Genomic DNA, 22034 nt, shown 5'->3' on the forward strand with positions numbered 1-22034 from the left:
CCCATGGCAGGGTGGTTGGAGACTGGATGATGTTGATGCTACTTTGCAACACCAAGTGCTCAGGGATTCTGGGATTGCCCAAGTGGAGAGCAAAACTGAGCCGTGTAAGTCCCTGCTTTTTTTCAGCACATGCTGCTTCTTCCTTTGTTCCAAGCAAGTCCAGGATTTGGTTTCATGTGTCTTTAAGGTGCCTGGACAGATGAGAGGGAGGGAAGCTGCCCCATCAGACTCTCTCTCTCTCTCTCTCTCTCTCTCTCTCTTTCTCAGGATGGTGCCAGTCCCTCTGCTTTGGGGCACCTGAGTGTGGAAGGCGAGCTCGCCCTCAAGCACGGCCATCCAAGTCAGTCACGGGCACAGGCTGCACCTGAAGCTGGCAAGCGTTGCTGTGAGGCTGCAAGTGAAGAGAAAGCCATTGTGGCCAACTCTGCTGAAGCCTTTTGCCAAAGCAAAGGCAATTGTGCCCACAGCCTCCCCCTGTTTGGCACCCGGCTGCTGCGGACGCCTCAGTGCGCAGGTGCCGACGTTGGGGCTGCTGCTGTTCCTGGGCACACTCTGCTGCTGTTTCTGTGGGCTCCAGAGCCGCTTGGGCAGCAGCCACTGGGCAGCCCTGCTGGAGGAGACATCGCCACCCTCCCCATGGTGGCAGCAGCTCTGTGGGCCCCGAGCTCTGTGTCAGGAGGGCCTCAGTCACAGCAGCGTGGCCTGGGCAGCCGTGACGGCCCGGGCTGGCCGCCAGCCCTGCCTCTGCCCACTGCCCCTTCCTGGAGGCACCCAGTGGCCGTGGCCTGGCAGCACCCCCTGCCCTCCATGTCCCCAGCCAGTCCAGCCTGGGCACCTCGGGCTGTCCCCACCCTCCCGCTGGGGTGGTGTCCCAGCCTCCAGGCCTTCTGCTGCAGGCCTGGGGGACATTTTGGGGCAGCACCGGAGCAGCCGGGTGTCAGGGACCAGGCGGCTGCCCGGGGGCTGCTTATGGCCTCTGACACCCAATTCCTCAGGGCTTCCCACCACCCCGGCTCCTCCAGGGCCTTCTGTCCCCTTGGAACCTCCTGCCACCCACTCCCTCACACATGCCCCTCGTGCCTTCCCACTGCCTTGTCCCGTCTGGGCCTCCGCAGCCCCTCATCCCCTCACGGCCTCCCAGCACCCCGTGCCCTCAGGGGCTCCCCCAGCCTGGCCCGGCAGCAGCGCCGCAGCCCCACAGGAGCTCCAGCAGCTCCTCAGCCATCACGGCAGCAACACACGGGCAGCAGGACACAGATGGCGCTTCCTGCCTGCCACAGGGCTTGTGGCTTCAGCACAACCACCAAAGGCCAAGGGGCTTCTGGCCATTTCCCCTGCACCACTGCATGCCCCGGCAGGTTGCTGAACACAAGAACCCTTTTCCCTCTCTTCCCCTATGCCCCGCACACCCTGGGCAGCAAAAGAAAGGTCTTGGGACTCTTGTGGTTTATAACATATCCTATATTATTTACATACTAGATGGAAACGAAACGAAGAAAAAAACAATCTCTATGAAAAAAAAAATAACAGATGGCCCATGTGGCCCCAGAAGACAGAGCCTCTCAGCCCTAACATATCCTATATTATTTACATAGTAAAAAGAAGAGAAAAAAGGAAAATAACAACCCTTATGAAATAAAAAATCCTGGCTGGCCCATGTGGCACCAGAAGACAGAGCCTCTCAGGTCAGCGCTGAGCACATCTCCAGCAGCGCAGCCAGCCCAAGCCTGACAGACGAGGCCGTGTCCTCCATGCCCTGAGGATTTGGTCTTCCATCCTCTGGAGAATGGAGTAACGGGCACTCTGGATGGCCCGGAGGACATACAGCGTCTCAAGTGCCAGGTCTGACACGGCACCGCTTCTGTCCTCCGTCAGGCGTTCGAGGGCTGCAAGAGAGACGAACAGAGCCACGGTCACACCCCAGAGCTGTGGGGGCCCAGCGAGAGCCCCCTGCCAGGGCCATGCCAGCCGGCTCTTGCCTTGGCCAGGAGGGAGCAGGGACCAAGGGGGTCAGCCCGAAGCTGCTGGCCACAAATGCCCCACGTGGCCCTGAAATCTCACTGTGCTCTGCCCACGCCGTCCCTCACCGGGACAGGGAGCAGAGCCCTCCACAGCTTGGCCAGGGCTTGCAGCTGTCCCCGACAGCCACCACTGTCAGCCTGCTGCCGTGGCTCACCTCTGCACAAGACCTGGAGCTCTGCGTGCTGCCCCCTCAGCTGCTCCCCGGCCATCCCTGAGAACATAGAGCCTGTCAGGGTCCCAGCAGCACAGCTCTCTGCCAGCGGCGCTGCCAGCCCTGTGGCAACACGGCCTCCTGCCTCGGCAGGGCTCAGCCCGGGCCCTTGCCGCATCCTGACTCAGCCCAAGGGCACGGCTGCCAGAGGCCGGCAGCAGCAGCCCCGAGGACAGCCGGGGATCCAGGGCGCCGGGCCCGGGTGCCGCTGCCGGGGCAGCAGCCGGGGCTGGGGCCGAGCTGCGGCGGGGCGGGGAGGGAGCCCGGGCTCGGGACTCACCGATGACCCTGATGGCCGCCGCTCGCAGGGTCTCCTGTGGGTCCTGAAGGTACTGCAGGGCCCGGCGCAGGTGCTCGGCCAAGGGGATCCTGTGGTCGGCCAGCTGGAGAGAGCGGCAGGAGGGAAGGGTTGGCGCGGGCTCTGCCCTTCGGCCGGGCGCTGCTGCCTGCGGCCAGTCGCGCCCTCCCGTGCCCGGCCAGCCCTGAGGCCCGGCCAGCAGCCGCTGGCGCCGGGCTCTGGAGGGGGCAGAGGGCCGGCTGCTGCCCGGGGAGCCGCGGTGCCGGCCCGGCCCGCAGCCCCGCTGGGCCGGGGCTCCATCGGCACCCGGCTCGGGGCCACAGGGGGCTGGAGAAGAAGCCGTGCGGCCCCCGGGTGCAGCAGTGGGCAGGGGCACAGCTGCCAGCCCCACACACTGAGCACCGGGGCCAGGGGGCTTCTCTAGTCTGAGACTGGGACTTCCAGCCGTCCTTACCACGAGCCTGGCAAACTTCCACAGCTTCTCCTTCCTGACAGCTTTTTCCAGGTCTGGCCTCTTCAGGAAGTGAGCCGCGCGAAGGAGCGTTGTCCGAGAGGCCTGGGGAGCAGCAGAGAGCCGCAAATGGCCCCACAAGGCAGGGCACAGGAGTGTCCCAGTGCCAAGGGCTGGAGGAGGCTGCAGCCTGCAAGCCTGCGTCAGGGCAGGAGGCAGCTGAGCCCCCTGCCAAGGCGCAGCAGCAGCCCAGGAGTCCTCACCTCTGCCACATGCCGATTCTCATCTTGGCAGTGGAAAAAGAGTGGGAGCAGGCTCTGGTACACTCGTTCCTTCAGGGGCTTTCTTCCTTCTTCTTCTGCTGAAGACATCACTCTTCGAAGGAGAAACATGGAGAGCAGCTGCACCTGGCTATGGGGCTGTATGAAAGGAAGGAAGGAAAAATGACCTCATCATTGGCTTCTTGTGGCCCACATTGGCGCAGGCCTGCAAATGCACAGGGCACAAAGTGTCCGGGCAGCAGGCAGTGGCCGTGGCTGGGGCACAGAGCCTTACATTGTCCAGGAGTTTCAGGAGCGGCTCAGCCAGCTGCAGGGCCCTGCGCCAGGATATTGGGGTGTCTTCATCCGTGAAAATATGGCTCAGGAGAGCAATGCTCATCCTGGCCACGTCACTGTCCAGGTCCCACAGGAGGTGCACTAGTCTTCCTGTCAGGCTCTGAATTCTTTCGGCCTGTGCAGAACACAAGTGTGTGAAAGCCCGGGCAGCTGCCGCAGGGCCCAGAGGCCAAAGGGCTGTCCCAAAGCACTCGGGCAGCTGAAGCAGGAGACAGGAGAGCTGCGAGGAGCTGCCTCAGCGCCCAAGGCAAAGGCCAGCCAAGGCCAAGGGACAGCATTGCCCAGCCTCATGCTGCCCACACGGCTTCAGCTGCTGCCCCCTTCTCACCATGGAGGGATGGTCCTTTAGCAGGAGGAGAGCCCTGAGAACCTGGTGATGCATCTCTGTGGAATTGTACCACAGGTACTTATACAAGATCTCCATTAGGCTGTCACCACAGTCACTCAAGTCCAGGCAATCTAGGAGCTGAAAGGCACAGGGCAGTGAGAGGGGAGCCGGCCAGCAGGAGCCTGGAAGTGCGTAGGGCTGGGCCCAGGTAGCAGCACAGGGCACGGGTGCTGTCCCAGGCAGCTGTGGCTATGGCAGGGGACAGGGCTGGCAGGGAGCTGAGCGAGGTAGTGCTGGCCATCAGGCTCACCTCCACAAGGAATGCCATGGCAGAGACATCCCAGTGTGGCAACGGTTTGCTGAGCACCTCAAGCAGGTAGCTTAAGATGCCTTTACACAAGTGGGCGGATGCACGGCGCATTACCCTGGAAGGCAGAAAATGGCAGAAAGAGTCTCAGCAAGGGCGTGAAAAACCTCTCCCAGGACTGATGGACACAGTTGTCCTATTGCCCCAGCACCCTGTGAGGGTATTTGGGCCCTTGAGATGTGGCTGCTCCTGGGCACCCTCCTCTCACAGCCTTTTGCAGTCTCCTTGGCCATCCCTCGGTGACGAGGCCCTCAGGCCCATGGCCACGGGGACTGTGGGGGGCATCCTGGTCATGGGGCACAAATGTCAGAGGCAGTGGGGAGAAGGGGGTCTCACCTGGCCAGCAGACCCATGGCATAGTGGTGGGTGTCAGCACAGAGCAGCGTGTCCCAGCCACACTTGCGTTCCATTGCCACCACCACATGCTCCAAGTGGAGACTGCAGAGCAGGGCCTTCAGGGTCTGCACTGCAAACCTGTGTGCACAGCAAAGCCCAGGTGACGCTGGGAGCGCTGGCTCTGAGGCTGGGGAAGTGGCAGGGACAAGAGGAGTGGCATGGAGCACCTGTTGGGGCTGGTGGAGAGGCCGTGTTGCTCCTGGCATTCCTTCCAGAAGGTATGGACATCCTCTGTCATATACAAAGTACTGAAGTACGTTTGGAAGAGCAGATGCACAAAGAGGCGGGGGAAATAGACTGTGAGGATCTGTGGGCAGCAGGGCCCCTGGAGGATCTTCCACATCACCAGAGTTGCCTGCAGAGGACAAAGCAGCCCGAGACAGCGCTCAGTGCCGGGGCGTCCGTGTGGCAGGGCCTGAGCGTGGCAGGGAGAGGCCGGGGCAGACGCAGGGGGAGCAACGGGCCTGGTGGCCCTGAAGCTGCCCCTAGGCCAGGTTTGTGGCCAGTGCCTGAAGCAGGGAGATGCAGTGGGGGAAGGAGGTAACAGAGTTGCTGGAGAGGCGTCCGGCCTTGCGGTGAGCAAAGGCCAGCTCCAGAAACTCACAGTCAGGGAAAAGACAGCCGTCTTGTCCCCATCAGAGGTGCCCAGGTTTTTCTGCGGCCAGCTCCCCACCACATTGATGAGGAGCGGTGTCACTTCCTCTGAAATCCAGGGCGAGAGCAAGATGGTCGTCCACATGGCCATAGCAGCTCTGCGGGGTCAGACACAGCACCGTGGGCTGGGCAGCAGCGGGGAGCTGAGCTGGCCGCCAGCTCTGCCTGTGCCCACTGGCCCTGAGCGGCAGCAGCAGCCAGGCAGCCCAGCCCTGTGGGGACAGGCCCCTGAGGGGCAGGCTGGCAGCACGACAGCAGGCTCGGGGGCCGACTTTGTAGCAGGGCTGGCAAAGGGAGCAGCCAGAGGGCCCTGGAAGTCTGTGTTGCTCACAGCCCTGGGCCGGGCTGTACAGGGTGATGGGCTGGGGAGCCCTGAGGCCTTGGGGCAGCTGGGCCCCATACCTGTCACACGTTGGGGCCACCCGCAGGAGAGTGATGGCCACATCATCGGGCTCTGCCTCGGCCACTTGCATCAGGGCCCAGTCCATCCTGTGCTCAGCAGCCTCATTGGCCATGAGCCACTGGTGGATGTACCTCACCACGCCGGGCACCTGGAGAAGGCACAGGGAGACTTGGAATGCTAGCAGAGGGAGTCAGCAATGTGCCCAGCTTCTTCCCCAGACAAGTGCTTCTCTTCCAGCCCACTGCCATGGCCTCAAAAGCTTCAAGTGAGCAGCAGGCGTGGCTTGGGAAAGCCAAGCAATTGCTGGAGGATCAAAGGCTGGCCACAGGCTGCTTACTTGCTCTGGATTGAAAAGAGCCGTCTCTACAAGCAGATCCAGCTGGGCAGCGCTGCTCTGTTCTACCAAGACCTCTGAGGATGCTTTGACCTCAGTGTCCATAGGTCTGGTGTCTTCCTTGCCAATTCTCGTGATGAATTGGTAAAGAAACTGTAGGAGAAGGGCAGGAAGGCAGGGAAGTTGCATGGAGTGCTCCAAGTGCGGTGCTGGGCTGAGCAGTGCCAGCAGGCCCAGTGCTGGTGGGGATGGCTGCAGGTACCTGCGCTGCTCTGCGGAAGCGGCCACGGGCGGTGTCCTGCTCTTGTGTGCCGTCCATGGCTGCATCTGGCAAAGAGCAGCCAGAGCTGAGGGGCTGCGGGAGAGGCCGGAGAGCACAGCCCAGCCCTGCGTTCCCCAGGCAGGGGCAGTCCCGGGATGCCCCAGGGGATGCAGCACGGCCACTGCTGCGGGGGCAGCCCCAGCCCCTTTTTTGTGCTGTCCATGGGTGTGTGTCCACCGGACAGTGTGGGATGGGATGAGGTGGGATGCAATGGGATGGGATGGGGCCAAGATGGCCGCAGGCACCAGCCCTGTGGCCCAGCTCTGCCACTCACCCTCCTCCAGCGGCTGCAACTGCTGCACCTCTTCGGTCTCTGGTGCTGGGGCAGCTCCAGGGCCTTCTTCCTCTTCCTCCTCTTCCTCCTCCACCCAGGCCAGCTTGGGCACTCTTGGGGGTCGCTGCTCCAAATCTTCTTCCAGGCTCTCCCATCCTTTCCATAGGAACAGCACCAGGGGATGGCATGGCATGGAATGGGATGGGGCCAAGCTGGCAACAGGCACTAGCCCTAAGGCCGAGCTCTGCAACTCACCCTCCTGTGGTGCCTGGAACTCCTGCACTTCTTCAGTCTCCTGTGCCAGGACAGCTCCAGAGCCTTCTTCTTCCTCCTCCTCAAGCCAGGCCAACTTGGGCACTCTTGGGGGTCGCTGCTCCATGGCAGTGACTGGATTTATGGCTGCTTGCAGGAGAGATGGCTCAGAAAAGCTCAGAGTCAGCAAGTCCTGCAGTCGTGCCTGGAAGGCACCTGCAAGACTCAAGTCCTGGCAAGATTGCAAGACAGCGAGTCCTGCACTTGGGTCTTGAGGGCTCCTGCCACAAGGACAGAAGGCTCCTCAACAGGGACTGTGGTCTGGTCTCAAAGGCAGAGACTGCAGGGATGGGCGACACGTCGGAAAAGCTCCGGGTCACCAAGTCCCACGGTCTGCCCTCAAGAGAACCTTAAGAAGGAAGCCTCAGCAAGGCCACAGGTCAGCAAGACCTGTGGTCTGGCCTCGAGGTCACCTGCAGTAATAGTGCTTCAGAAAAGCTCCAGGTCCGACACAAAGGAGTGCGCTGTGCGGGGGCTCCTCACAGCACCGCTCTGGCGCGTCCTGACCCGTCGCGTGCACCGAGCACTGTGGCGTGGCCCTGTCACCGCCAGCTCCTATGGCAGCACGTGTCACAAAGGGCCCTTTGACATCTGCTCCCGTTGCCACCATCCCACGGTGACCGTGCTGCAGCGTGTCACAAAGGGCCCTTGCACACCCTGCCCTCCGCCCTGGGGCCGCCCCCATCCCCCCCCAAGTGGCCCAGCTTGGAAGGAATCCCTTGCCCAAAGTGTCTAAGACAGCCTGACGGGATCTTTAGGAACAGCTTGTTAGCAATGAAATGGAGTCAAATTTATCAATAAGAATTTTATTGAAAACTTTGTAAAATTTACTCATGGAAATGTCTCGGTGTTGAGAGACAGGTGTCTGCTAGGGAGGGCAGGAGCCTCCCTTGGAATGAAAAATGTAGACCCCCTCCCTCCGAATTATGATAATCCTGAAATCAAGGGGCTTTCAGGCAGAGATCTGGGGATAGGAATAACAGTTCTTTACTAGTATTTATAACCAGGCAAACAAACAACAATAACTACAGCGTTAGCAAGAAAACAGAGCCAGGGACCCTGTGACAGCTTTCTGGGCTGAGACGGGAAAGGATGGAGGAGAGGCTTTGTTTCACAAACCCCCTCGGGTTGGCAGTCAGTGCTGGTGCTCCTGCAGGGCTCTGAGGAACACTCAGCTGGAACAGCAGGGATGAGCTGAGATCCCAGGCCAGTGGCTGAGGTGGATCAGCAGCTCCGTGGCGGTGGCTGGCACTGCCACACGTCCCGGCAGGACAGGGGGTGCGAGGCCACCAATGAAGAGGGAAGAAGGAGAAGAAGCAGCAGCTCCATCTGGGTGATGGCAAAATTCCCTTCTCCCCACAACAGCTCTGCGCCCAAAGTGTTCTTCTCCGAAGCTGAAGAAGCCACCAAACTGTCCCCACCCTCCCATTTTCCTGCCCCCTTCCCCCCCTGGGCCCAGCCAAACTCTTTGTTTTTCCTCAAGCACCCACCAGGTACCCGCAGTTAAGTTTTCCCTGCAAGTCATGAGTAAAAATTCCACAGGCAAGCCAGAACTAAATAGAAAATAAAGGACACCGAACCCCCAACACCTGTAAGTTGTATCTTGAGAGTCAGCCAGGATCTTTGTTTGCCAGAAACACCTCTGAATTTAATCAAGGCATTAGTCATCAAAATTATGTTGAAAATTTAAAGATCAAAGTAGCCAAAATACTCAATGTAACTAATTGCTGGGTATGTTCTCAGCTCAGGTTGGGAAGAATGGGGTTCCCTCGGAGGGCTCACCCTGTGGGGTGGCCAAAACTCTGTCAATGGGCTCTGACTTGTAACGGATCCAGTGCAGGGACACTGACAGTAAACTGTGCTGTGGAACACAGGAATGCAATTATCAGTTTTACAGGATTGACTGAGATTTCCCTTCCGGAGAAACCAAGCCCTGTTTTAGTTGGAGGCCACAATGTGAAAGGATTTCTGTGCTTTACCATCACAAGCTTACTCAGTCTTTTTCCCTCACCCTCATTCACCTTAGGAACAATAATTCTGTTGTCCATGGAGCTGGCACCTTTTGAATTCCAGAATAATGTCCCCAAGGTCCTTTGCTGTTCAGCTTTACCGCGCTGTCTGTGGCTAACAAGGCTTGCTGGGGTCCTTTTCCCTTCGGCTGGAGAGGTGCTGGGTCCCAGTCCCTGAGGGACAGCCAGGCTCCTGGCTGGAATTGGTGTGGAAGTCCCTCAGGGTCACATCAGCCTTCACATGGAGCCCCGTGGATCTGAGCATTTTCCAAAGGGGCCGTTGGGGCAAACAGGGAGGTTTGGTCTGGCAGGGTCTGTAAAACAATATCCCATCCCATCGACTTGTTCTGGCAGAGAACACTTGGCTGCAGGGACATATTCCCATTGTTCCTGCCCAGGTCTCAGGATTCCAACAGTGTTGTCTTTGCCCAGAGCTGTTCCTTCAGCTGCCTTGGGAGGGCCATTTGGCCTCTGGACCCACACTCTGGCTCCTTTATTAGGACTGCAGGGTCCAAACTTTTTTATCCACAAATGGAGGCAATTTGAAGTGGATATTCTTTCTTCACAATTAATTTTTAAATTGCGATATCAATATTTCTTCTACCTTGTCATGGGGTTGAACAATCAAATCTTGTTCATTATTTTTTAACAGACTTACTTCAATTTCTCCTTGATAATCTGCATCAATTCCTCCTCCCATGACATGAACACTTTGCAAGGCCAAGCTCCAGTGAGAAGTTATCAAACCAAAGTGTCCTGGAGGAATCTGAATTCTTATTCCTGTATTGTAAACTCTCATTTGCTTCTGATTTCTCCTAATGAATTCCAGTGCATGAAGGTCCAGCCCTGCAGCCTCTGGGGTGGCCCTGGCAGGGGCCATCACAGCCAGAACAATTCCCCAGGCAGTCCAAGTCTCACTGTCCATGGCTGTGTTTGCAAATTGGGTGCAGCCGTGCACACCCAGGGGTTTCCATTTCCCAGTGGGCCCATTGTTAAGGGCATGGAGCCCATCTGGGAGATGGGTTCTCCACCGGGACAGGTTCCCATCTCCTCATTTTATCAACTGCTCTTTTAACAATTGTTCAACCAATCCTGTAGCTTGTAGATAGTGTGATACATGAAAAACCCAGCAGTCTTAATCACTGTATTTTTCACAGGAACAGACAAAGCATTCCACATCACAGCATCAGCAAACCCTATAAAAATTGCCAGTTTTATCCCTTCCTCCTTTATTCCTTGTATACAATTCACAAAGTTTACCATTGACATTTGGGTCTTTGCTAGTCCTTTTTTGTAGGGTATTTTAGTGTTACAGTGAGCAGCCAAAGGTAACAAATTGAAATTGTCAGCATTATTTCACATTATCGATTTTTAGTTATATATATAAATATATATTATTGTGTTGTTATAATTATTGTTGTTATTGCTATTGTTATTATTATTTTACTTGGACAAACAAACCTGAGCTAATAACTAAAACCCTCTTCTGTCACTCCACGTGGGAGCATTCCGAAAACAATTGTTCCTTCTGTTGGTGCTGTTAACAGAATCCCTCCTTGTCTTCCCAAACCCATGAGTTCTTTTCCTTTTTCCATATGCAATGTTTGGATGCATTTTAAGACATCCAGCGGTTCAGCCTCTTTTAACCGACTGCCCCACTGCTCGCACGGTGCTCCGACCTCAGCCCCACTCCAGAGCCAGCGAACTCTGGGGAGAGCTTCCCTTCTAGGAATTACAGATGGGACTGAATCCTTACATTTACATGTTAAAAGTGACATTTTGTTGTGATCTGGCTAGACTTTGCCAGTTTTGTTTCAGCAGCGGGCAGAGTCAGCACCAAAGGCACAAACACCACCTGAAGGAATCAGTGTCACTTACTGCAGCTCCAAGCAGCAAAAGATGACAAAAGGAGCAGCTCAGCAATGAATCCAATCATCAGTGCCAAAGATTGCCTGCAGGGATTAACAAAGATCCAGCACCAGTTCCCCTCAGACTTTGCCATCCCCAGATCCACCCATCAGCTGGGGAAGCTGTCACAGCCAAGGGCTGGAGAGCCACTCCAGACACTGGGAATTCCTGCAGGTGCCTCCAGCCACAGGTGAGGCTCCAACCGCGCTGTGAGAGAGGGCCCAGCTTTGATAGTGCTGAATAAACAAACTGACAGCACTTCTGGTGTGGGAATATCTGGTTTCATCCTCCTCTTGGGTCCCTACCAAAGCCTGGCCAGGGCTCAAGGAGGAACCAAGGGAGTCAACCCTGACCATACACCCCAAACAAGGCCAGATGTCAGATTTCATGGCCTTGTCTGGCTTCTAAACACAGAAAGGTCAATCCATGTTTCATTGATGAGTGGATACATCTATCACAGCGTTCATGACCATGCATATTTCAGTAATGAGCAGATGGACAGATAACCTTTGGCTGGAAGGTTCATCCAGAGATCACCTTTGGCTCAGGGCCTGTTGTTCAGGCCTCACTCAGGGCCTGTTGTGCAGACCTTGGCACTTCAGAAACGAGGGTTAGTGGGGGGCTTGACACTGCTGGGTGACTGGCTGGACTGGATGAGCTCAGAGGTCTTTTCCAGCAGAATGCATTCTATAATACCAGGATTCTATCTGCTGCATTCAGCTAGGTCCATTACTTAGCAGCATTACTTTAGTCCAAAAGCCCCCTCTTGCTCAGCTCTTGTGGCCTGAGGCTTCAGCTCCTTCAGCTCCTGGTGCTGAGCTGCTCAAGCTGAAGGAGACAACTGGGAGAGAAGAATAAGTTCATCCAATTCCTTCTGGGACATGGAGAGGGGAAATGTGAAAACAGGAGCATTGTTTGGTGTGGCCTCCTCTCTGCCCTTCACACCTTTCAGTGCTTTGACCCAGCCAAGAGCTTTCTCCAGGATTCAATGAAGCAGCTGTTCCTGCTCCCAGCTCTGGCTCTTCCCAGTCTCTGACCTTGACTGGTTTTGTCCCTCTTGCTGTGCCCTGTGTTCCCCCAGGGGGCTGCCCCAGACTGAGGGATCAGATGCAGGCACTGCTGCTGCTCCCTCGGGACCAGCCCCAGTTTGGTTGTTGCTGTCAGTGCCAGCAGAAGCCGTGGCTGGAGCAGCGGGTGCTGACAGTGCCCCAAGGCCCGGGGCTGGAGGGGTCCCTGGGCTGGGGCTGGGAGGGAGCTGCCCCTTGTTCTCCCTCTGCCTCCTGCAGAGCTGGGCCGGGCACAAGTGGGGCAGCAGAGCCAACAGGGAGCCTGCGAGTCTCTTGCAGCCGTGCCTGCTCAGAGTTTGGCCTTGGAGCTTCAGGTGGGCAAAGGCAGCTGCTCTGCTCCCTCTGCGTGTGCCCGTGTTCAGCACTGCTGCTCCATCAGTCTGTGCCCAGCAACGGGGAAAATGCCTCAGCCCTGCAGGGCCAGGAGCTGCCGGGCTCTGCCTGAGCAGCTCAGCCAGCAGGAAGGGAGCTGCTCCACACGGGAACCAGGAACAAAGGACATGCCTTTTCTAGGACATGTTTTCTGTAAAAAAAACCAACAAAAACAACAAAAGCAAACAAACAAACAAAAAAAACCCCAAAAAATATGAAAGATAAAAATTACCCCCAATTGTGTAGTGAAAAATCTTCTATAACACTGGAGTAAGACAGAGGTAACTGATCTTCTGAAGAAGAGAACTCAGCTTTGATTTTAGTTCTTAGTTTGTACCCGTGCTAGTGAAAAGGATCCATTAGCTGCCTTCCTTTAGAGATTTCATGGATGTTTTCCAATATTAAGATATTTTACACTGCAGTTAAAGGAATAGAAAATTGAAATACATGTTCTTCATGACTGTGTCTTGAGTGTAAAAATTTTGCAGTTTGGAACTTGGACCTAAATGATGAGTTCGGCGGGAGAAATGCAGCACTCAATATGAATGATCAGCAAGTCTCATTTATTGGTAACTGCAACCACTTATATAGCATTAATAATTAGGCTCATACAAAGTGTAAAAGGAAGCTCATTATTGGATATTTTTATTTAAGGTCAACTCCACCTAATTCCACATTCCTGTGATCGCTCATCTATGCTGAATTCACATTCTTCTGATCACAGCGTCCTGTTCTCAGTTAACAGTTATCACTAAGGCCTTCCTGACCTTGCAACATCTCACACCAACTGTACTCTATTGTCTCATTCTTTCCCAGCTAACTGCTGCATGGGAACATGACCTTTGCTCTCTAGCCATTCCTCTACAATTCCCCTGTTTTCCTTTTGTACTAACAAAACTGTAGAAGTAGCCCTTTTCATCATGTTTTGCAAGCATTGCAGTATGCAAGGAATAAACAGTAGCACAATCACAATGATCAATATAACAACAATTGCCATTTGTGCCAAATATTTTAACCATCCTGTGAGACCTAGGGATTGAAACCATTCCTCTAATGGATTTGTTTCCATGGTTAATATTTTCATATTGTTCTGTAGTTGTCGGAGATGAGCATGAATAGACACTGAATGGTCAGAAATATTCATGCAACACATTCCATCAAAGTCTTCACAGCCATGGCCCTGTGCTAATAGTAAAAAATCAATAGCAGCTCTATTCTGCAATACAGCATGCCTAACACTCTTCATTTCCAAAAGCAAATCAGAGAAAACCTTTGATGTAATATTAAACTGTTTTCCTGTCCAACATGCCAGTCGTCGTAACTGTGTTAAGGCTTGAGCACTAGATACTCCAGGTGTAAAAAGAGATGACACAATCACTGTAGGACGTTCCCAAAGTTCAACCTGATCCTTGCATTCTGGCCCCAATTGGAACACACTTCTCTTTGTTCATAACCTGATTCTATTGGCTCCTCATAGTTGCTGTATAGTGGGTGCAAACAATGTCAATTTCCCAAAATAACAAGGCCCTCCATAAATGTTTGCTGGCAGTCCTTGCCATGCACGATGTCCACAGATTAGAAAAATACCAGGTGGTAATTGCAGAGGTGAACTGCTAGAATTTACCTTGTGAGACCAATTGCCACAGTATGCATCATTATTCTGCAAATACAGCAAATTTTGTGGAGAAATATTTGTACCATTTGGCCCATGAGACTTTTTTGCATGATTGTTCCTAGCCCAATTGACAAAAGTTAAACAATAATTGCTAGGGGCTGAGCCTAACAGTCTTAACTCTCGTGGCTCTGACCCGGTAACATTTAAACCTGTAGCAATGTACCAAATTTGAGCACCAATGGGATTTGCTGGGATTAAACCTGTGTCACAAATATTGATCGTGAATCTACCTGATGGAATTTCACATAATGTTTTGTTTGCTTCCTTGGGCATTTTCCAATTCTTTGTCCATTTTTTAAACATTGTGGCATTGAGTGAATCATCTAAAGGTGCGCCCACTAAACAAGTTCGAAAAGGATCTGAAGGGGTGGCCATTGAAAGGCAAAAATTATCCTGTCTAGTTTGATTAGCCCACGTTACCCACGTATTTTGTCTCTCTTCCATGTCAATCAAAAACCCTTCATTTCCCTTTATCATGGTAAACCACCATAACAACCTGATCAGAGGTAGTCCTTTAAGAACCTTAAAAAGATTGTGGCAGTTCAGCCAGCATCTTGGCTGGATCCCATGGGAGATCTTGCTTCCCTTTTCTTTTACCCCTCTGCCTCGCCCGTCGATTCGGTTGCTTCGAACCACGGGGTGTTCCATCTTCTCAGCAGCAGGGATAACTTTCAGGGAAAGACCCTTTCTCTCGAGACTGCCGTTTTAAGAATTGCTCCCAATTTTTATTTTTTACCCCTGGAATATCACACCTGACCTGTGTAAGTGTTTTATGACAGTGTATTGTGGTTATTTCAATAATATACGGCAAAGGGGTATTAGGATGATAACAATAATTTTCTGGATTTATCACAAAAGCAAAAATCTCTCACCATCTATCAGATCCTTTTCAAATTGTCCTGTTTGCACATCTTCCTGTAATGCAACCTCAGTGAAATTTCTTTCAAAGTTGTAACACTCTGTACAAATCCCTCTTGGGGATCGACCCCACTTAGAATGTGCCCACCACTTTTCTTTACACACTTTACAAATGTAACATACAAAAGGATAACATTCACACTCTGGTACTGTACACAAGATTTGCATGTGAAAGTCCATCAGATCCCGTCTCTATGTTGATGGTAGAGAGCGAGAAGTATCTGCAGAATTTTCTGGATCAGCTGAAGGTAAATCCCTGGGATCAGCAGGTTTAGTCCATCGGCTCGGCACCCAGACAGGCCCTGTGGGGGTAGACACACAAAGATAACCACGTCCCCAATACAGTACCTTGCTGGGACCTCCCCACAGTCCTGTTTTTGGATCTTTATAGACCAATCGGTTTGCCCTAGCATTTTTTTCTCCTAAACCCACATCCCATTTGTGACTACAAATATGGATAATAGCAAAGGCAGCAGTCCTCAACTTTACTGCTCTTTGAAGCTGCAAAAACAGTTCATATAAACGAGGATTTTTTACTTCCTTTATGTCTGCTTTTTCAATACGTTCACTCACTCCTGCAACATATAAAGAATCAGTTACCACATTAACAGGACCCTTAAACTGCACCAAAACCCAAACAACAGCGACTAATTCCAGAGTTTGTAATGTGTCCTCCTTTTGAGCTGGAATAATGTGATGATTCCATTGTCCTTCCGAATCTTGCCATGTAGCAGCAGCTGTGCGAGATTTCTTTCCAGCATCAGTGAACACCGTTGATGCCCCTGGTAACGGCACAAATGATCGTTTGGGCTTTTCAATCCAATTCTGCTGGCCTATCCATCGTAGTGGTATTCGAGGCACCTCCTCAGTACTGACCACACTGCTGTTGTCAAGCAATGCTTCTTGCAGTGTGGAGCTGTGAATTAAATACCAGTCTAAAGTGTCCTTTTTTATTGGTATCTGAATGACAGCTGGATCTGCACCCATAATTTGTCACAATCGCTTCTACCTTTGTTTTATTAAATCTGCTAAAATTTCAATTTTTTGAATTAAGCTATGTCTCTGTTGTAGTGGTGGCAACAACCACTCTAGTACCCATATCTCCCCTGTTTCCTTTTGTTGCTGTGTTAAAGCACTGATGAGATGTTGAAGTCCAAACCATACAGTAAAGTTAATGTCCAAGTCTGGATCTCGCCTACGAACAACACCTGTCTGGATACCGTCCATTATTTTATTGAGAGCTTCTTGTTGTTCACTGGTGACCTGTATAGGTGCTGTAGGATCAGTACCTTTTAACAAAGGTCATAAGGATTGTGAAAGTTCATTAGGAATACCCACAACAGGTTTAAGGCATTGCAAATCTCCCAGCAATCGCTGAGCATCATGAACAGTATGAAGTGACATGTTCAATGACAGTTTCTGAGGGGCAACATACTGCTCGGTTAAAGTCCCCCCGAGATATTTCCATGGGGATGACTGCTCTATTTTCTCAGGTGCAACAACCAGTCCATTCTGAAGTAGTTGTGTTTGAATGTCCTTAACTTGTTTATCTGCAAAAGGTTGTGACTGAGCAAAAAGAATATCATCCATATAGTGATAAATAATAGTTGTAGGCCATCGAACACGTAGTGGCTGCAAAGCATTATCAACATAAAGCTGGCACAAGGTAGGAGAATTACGCATACCCTGTGGTAAAACTGTCCATTCAAATCTCTTGTCTGGTTCTGCTCGATTTAATGAGGGCAAGGTAAAAGCAAATCTGCAAGTATCCTGTTCATGCAGTGAGATAGTGAAAAAACAGTCCTTTAAATCAATTATTAACAAGGGCCAATCTTTTGGCAACATTGCAGGATTGGGCAAAGCAGATTGCAGTGCCCCCATTGGCTCCATTTGTTCATTTAGTGCATGTAAGTCGTGCAATAATCGATATTTTCCAGATTTCTTTTTAATAACAAAAATAGGAGTATTCCAAGTGTCGTTCCGATTGGGAACGGCGATAAAGAACGACACTGGACTCTCAAGGGAGTCACAACACGAGAATTCCTTAGTTTATTGCTTCAGGCCTGTCTTATAGACAGATACGTGGAAAGGTACAGAAAAGAAACTCTTATTGGTTAGCAAAGTGCTACATCACTATCATTGGTCAGTGGGGCTCACCACCCTCTGACTTTCTCTTGCAAGGAAAACAAGGGACAGACAAACAGCACCTGGCAGTTGTTTTCTGTCTCTGAGGATTGTTTTGAAATCCTCCTTTGAATTCCCAGGCTAGCTTCTCAGGCAGGACTGAGAGGCTATGGGCCTGCAGTCTCTGCAGCTCCCTGCAGCCTGTTCCAAAGCTAGCATCCATAACTCACCCTTTTCTGTTAGAAAAAATAAAAAAGGCAGTGTTTGTTATATCCTACTGGGCCCTTGTAGGACAGAGAACAAACACAGCTCAAGAGGTTTCTTTACTAGAACTTTGAATGGATGCTGATCTAGAATTAATTTAGAATTTTGGCTTATGTTTTGGTATTTAAGAATTGTTCTCCTTGCAAGGACTTGATGGTTGACTCCAATGTTTCTAATTCAGTGAATTAGTACACACACTATATACAACACTATATACAACATTGTTAGTCTGTTCGAATTGACAGTCTAACTTGTCAATAGAGTAGTTTGAAAGAACACCAAAGTGATAAAAACAATGCACAATGCAATTTATGCTGCTTTGATCCCCTCTTCTTATCCCGTTTTTTTTTTTGTTGTTTTTTTTTTTTGTTGTTGTTTTTTGTTTTTTTGGTTTTTTTTCTGGATTTTTTCTTCAAATATAATTGAGGGGGTTTTTGAGGGATTTATAAAGATTACATGGTTGCTGTTATTGTTCATCGGGTTTGAACAGTAGTTCATGAATTCCAGGAAGGTTCAGGGAACTTGAAGTTACCATCTCTTCGCGGCTGGTTGTCAGTTCTGTAAACACAAGACTTAAAAGGTACAAAGTGAGTAAATTTGGGTCCCGCAGTGACTGCAGGACTTTGGTTTGCTCAGGTCGCCGGAGCTGACGGACTCGTTGAGGTATTTCTTTGGGTTGGTGCAGAAGGTCCCGGTGGAGGGGCCTGCCGCTGTCTTTCTCTCCCCCCGCCACCTTTATGGGTGCGGGGGGGCTTCTGTTAGAGCTCAGATTGGGAGCGCAGCACGACAAGCGCTCTCTCTCCCTCCCGCGCCTCCCCGCTGGAGCGCGGGGGGAGCGCAAGGGTGAGCGCAGCCGAGCACGGAGGAAGCGAGGTGGGCGCAGGGCTAGCGCGTCCCGCGCATGCGCGGGGCGAGCGAGGTTCGCCGGCCTCCCCCCGCCGCTTTTTCGCCGGTACTTCGGACGCGGGCGAGCGCGAGATGAGTGCGGATTCGCGGATGCGCGGGTCGCGCAGGCGCGCATGGGGGGAGCGAGGCTCGCTCCCCTCCCCCACTCCGCACCTCTCCGCTGGAGCGCGGGAGAGCACAGGGGAGGCCTGGGCTCTCCCCCCCTCCCTCCCCCGCCGCTTCTCCGCCAGCACCTCGGATGGGCCGCAGCGGGGGTGTTTGCGCTTCTGTTCGCGGCACAGAAGGAAGAAGCTCGGACAGCGCGGAGGGGCTGGAGAAAGGAGGTTCTGCGGCCGCCAGCGGTGGCGCTTTTGGCGCCGGCAGAGGCTTTGTGGGTGGCACAGGCGGAGGCGGGCAGTCTCTGCTTTCCTGCCGCTTTCCCGTTGGCAAAGCCCGCGCGCCCAGCTCCATGGGTGACGGGCGCTCAAACTTTTCTGGAGAGGGAGATCTCTGGTTCGCAAACTGCTCCTGCCCGCGGTTAAAGTTCTGTAAGGGTCCAGGCAGAGCAGCGGGAGCGCTACGCTGCTCATCTACGGTCTTATCTCCCAGTTTCTCATCTTGTACAAAGGAGGCACCTCCGGCATCTAAGTTTTTCATCCCGGTTTCACTGTCCTCAGACTGGCTCCGTTTCAGCGCTTTAAAAAGCACTCCCCAGGTGGCTGCCAGGCTACACACGCTGATATCTCCGTTAATGAATTCCGACCATAAATGGTTCTCTATTGACAGCCAAAGTTCGAGATCAAAGGCATTGTCCATAGTTATATCAAAACCTTGCTCTTTAACCCACTGAAATAAAGCACGCATGGCATCTTCAGAAACACTGAGTCCCATGCGGGGCAGGGCATCCTGCCATGCAAGGTAGGCAAGCTGTTCATCAGCTGAAGTACAGTTCCCCATTATGAGGACTTTATCTTGGCGGCTCCGCGAATGCAATTATGCACACGCTATCGGCTCAGACCCGGGATTTTGAGCTCTGCTTCACCAAGATAGGCCGTTCCAAGCCCGCTCACCGGCAGAGCTCCACTATCCCGTTGGTTTCCAGAACCAGCTTCCTCTTGGAAAGCCCTGGAGAATTCCACTTACCCCTCTAGGGGGAAGGGCTGGCTTTTTCCCGCTCGCTGCTTACCCTCAGGGGATTAGCAGATCACGTCGGTTGCTTTCTGACCTCGGGGGTCGGCTGCAGTTTATGTCGGGTTACCGGACCTCAGGGGTCGGTTCAACTTCACGTCGGCGGTCACCAGATGTCGTTCCCATTGGGAACGGCAAGAAAGAACGACACGGGACTCTCAGGGGAGTCACAACACGAGAATTCCTTAGTTTATTGCTTCAGGCCTGTCTTATAGACAGATACGTGGGAAGTACAGAAAGGAAACTCTTATTGGTTAACAAAGTGCTACATCACCATCATTGGTCAGGGGCACTCTACCCCTCTGACTCCCTCCTGCAAGGGAAAACAAGAGACTGCAAGGCTGTTTAGTGTCCCTGAGAATTGTTTTAATTCCTTCTCATATTTTTCCCAGGATACTTTCTCAGGCAGCCGGAGGAGCCATGCGGCCTGCAATTTGTACAGGCACTGTGGTTCAGATTTAGCATCCATACAGACATCTCTTCCAGGGATGTTGCACAGGGACTGCAAAGAGCTTGGAGAGTGACAAGACACCAACCCAGAGGTCCTCTGGCCCCTGTGCAGCTTTGGCCATTGTCCTCTAACATTTGGTACCCAGGGTCTTACCCGACACCCTTGCAGTGCCCAGTTGTCAAAAGTAGAAGGGGATCTCAGCACACCTTGGCAGGGTTCTGGTCTGGGCTCCCTCCTAGATTGGAATCACAACTTGCATTATCCAGAGGCCCTGCTGGATGACGGCTTGAAACACTTGAGAAATGCTGGAGGTAAGTTCTCAATGGTCCTTTCCTGGCAGAATAAGCAGTTTCAATGTTCTGGCACCACTGCAGGTGTCAGAACAGAGACATACACGTGTGTGCCCTCGCCCATCGCGTTCCCCTCACCACTCCCGTGGCTCAGTGCTGCCTGTGCAGATGAGCAGAGGTGACAGAAGCTTCTGTGGCTGTTGAGTTACAGGTGTGTCTGCAGGCAGGACTTTCCCAGCTCCTGGGTTGGTAACTGTACGCAAGCCCGGCTCCCATCGCAGGGGTGAGTGGTGTGTCCCTCCTGACCCCACAGGCTGAGCACTGGTTTTCTGGGATCCATTCCTGCAAAGGGGAACTGTTTTCTCTTAAGGTCCTCCAAGTGGAAAGAACAAAGCTGCAGGACACCAGAAACTCCATGTGCCATCAAAACCCATGAAACAAATGCTGAAGGAAATGCTGCAGGGAGGACAAGGTGGGTCCATGTCCCTCAGCCTTCTCCTGAGACTCAGCAGCCAGGACCCCTGCTCTGGCCCTGTCACCCCCCATCAGGGATGTTGCACAGGGCCTGCAAAGAGGGTGGAGAGTGACCAGAGCCAGCCCAGAGCTCCCCAGGCCCCTCTGCAGCTTTGGCCATGTCCATTGACATCTGGTACTCACGATCTAACCCAAACCCCTTGCAGTGCCCACTACCCCAAGGCAGAAGTGGATCCCAGCGCACCATGGACGTAGTTCTGATCTGTACTGGCTTCTAGACTGGGATCAGGACATGGATTATCTGGAAGCCCAGCTAGATGACAGTTGGCAAGACTTGGAGAATGCTGGAGGCAAGTTCTCAATGTGCTTTTCCTGATGGAATAATGTCAAGGTGGCAAGAGCTCACTCATGTGCCATATCCCTTAACATAATCTCAGGGCTGAAGGATTCTGGAAGCCTTGCCCTGCTCCCTTCTGGAGCCTTGAGTGATCCCCCAGCATCGCTGTCAGTGGGAGGAAGGAGCATTTAGCTGTCCATCTTCTACCTGTGTGCAATGCCAGTGTCTCCTTCCATGTGCTCTGTGCAGCCACGGAGAGGAGCAGAGAGGGAAGGGGCTGTTGCCCCTGGGCTGGGCTTTGTGCAGCTCCTTTGCCAGCCCCAGGGAGCCTGAGGATCTCCTACAGAGCCACGGGAGCTCTTCTGCCCTACCTTTCCTTGCAGCCAAGCCTCCTGGTGAAGGTGATCTGGCTTCCCAACCCACGTCCAGGACTGAGGCCCTGGGAGATGGCGAGGGTAGGCCTTTCCCCCTGGGAGAGCTGCCAGCTCAGAGCCCAAAGCTCAGCCAGGGCAGCATCGCTGCCGTGCACGTGTGTGCCCTCACCCTGCACAATCCCCTCACTACTGCTCAGAATTGGCAGCTTTTTGGAGGAGGGAGGGCCCTGGCCCTGGCCCAAAAGCCAAGGCATTTTTTGAACCTTATCCCCGTATTTGACAAGCATGAGGTCCTGAAAATGCCAGCACCCAAATCAAGAACTTCTCCATCTGGTTCAGCTGTGCCTCTTCCTTTCTCAAGGGATGGACCAAAAGACCATGCAGGTGGAGACGTTTCCCAGAGGAAGCAGTGGCTCATTGGCAGGAAAGAAGGCAATGTCAGGCACAGGCCCAGACACAGGAGGTAATTGCTGTGCTGGGCTCAGTCCTTGGCGGGGCTGTGTGCCAGCAGCTCTTCCCCTAGGGCTGGCCCTTGCATGACCCAGCAGCAGCCAAAGCTGGAGGCACCTTGGCTTCCAGGCCTCTGGAGCTCGTTTCCAGCTCCTGGGAAATGGGACTCATGCACCAACATCTATCCCACTGCAGCTGCTCCCAGAGGTAGCCGTGAGAGCCCAGAGGCCCAAGGCACAGGAGCAGCCCCGAGCGGGAG

At 53.1% G+C, this 22034-nt stretch overlaps 1 protein-coding gene across 4 annotated transcripts; it reads right to left on the reverse strand.

Annotated features, from left to right (window-relative positions):
• Nucleotides 1–1443: 1443 nt before the first annotated feature.
• On the reverse strand, nt 1444–7559 carry LOC147646741 (maestro heat-like repeat-containing protein family member 7). Of its 4 annotated transcripts, none has more exons than XR_015281800.1 (16): nt 6933–7522; nt 6678–6833; nt 6344–6408; nt 6085–6234; nt 5747–5895; nt 5295–5442; nt 4858–5045; nt 4631–4768; nt 4238–4352; nt 3928–4065; nt 3538–3714; nt 3246–3401; nt 2986–3087; nt 2399–2616; nt 2177–2318; nt 1444–1886 (listed from the first exon to the last, which is right to left on the reverse strand). XR_015281800.1 is itself a non-coding variant. In XM_086873069.1 (16 exons), the coding sequence occupies exons 1-16, from the start codon at nt 7054–7056 to the stop codon at nt 1687–1689; spliced, it is 2166 nt and encodes a 721-aa protein (XP_086729195.1). In that variant the 5' UTR covers nt 7057–7522; the 3' UTR covers nt 1444–1686. The 4 variants fall into 4 exon arrangements, 3 of the variants coding, with proteins under 3 accessions (XP_086729195.1, XP_086729196.1, XP_086729194.1); XM_086873069.1 differs by having other exon boundaries at nt 2177–2233; nt 2514–2616; XM_086873070.1 differs by having other exon boundaries at nt 2177–2233; nt 2514–2616; nt 2986–3172.
• Between the last annotated feature and the right edge of the window lie 14475 nt (nt 7560–22034).

This window comes from Cyanistes caeruleus, unplaced genomic scaffold (genome assembly GCF_971803275.1).
Source record: "Cyanistes caeruleus unplaced genomic scaffold, bCyaCae1.hap1.1 HAP1_SCAFFOLD_81, whole genome shotgun sequence".
NCBI lineage: Eukaryota > Metazoa > Chordata > Aves > Passeriformes > Paridae > Cyanistes > Cyanistes caeruleus.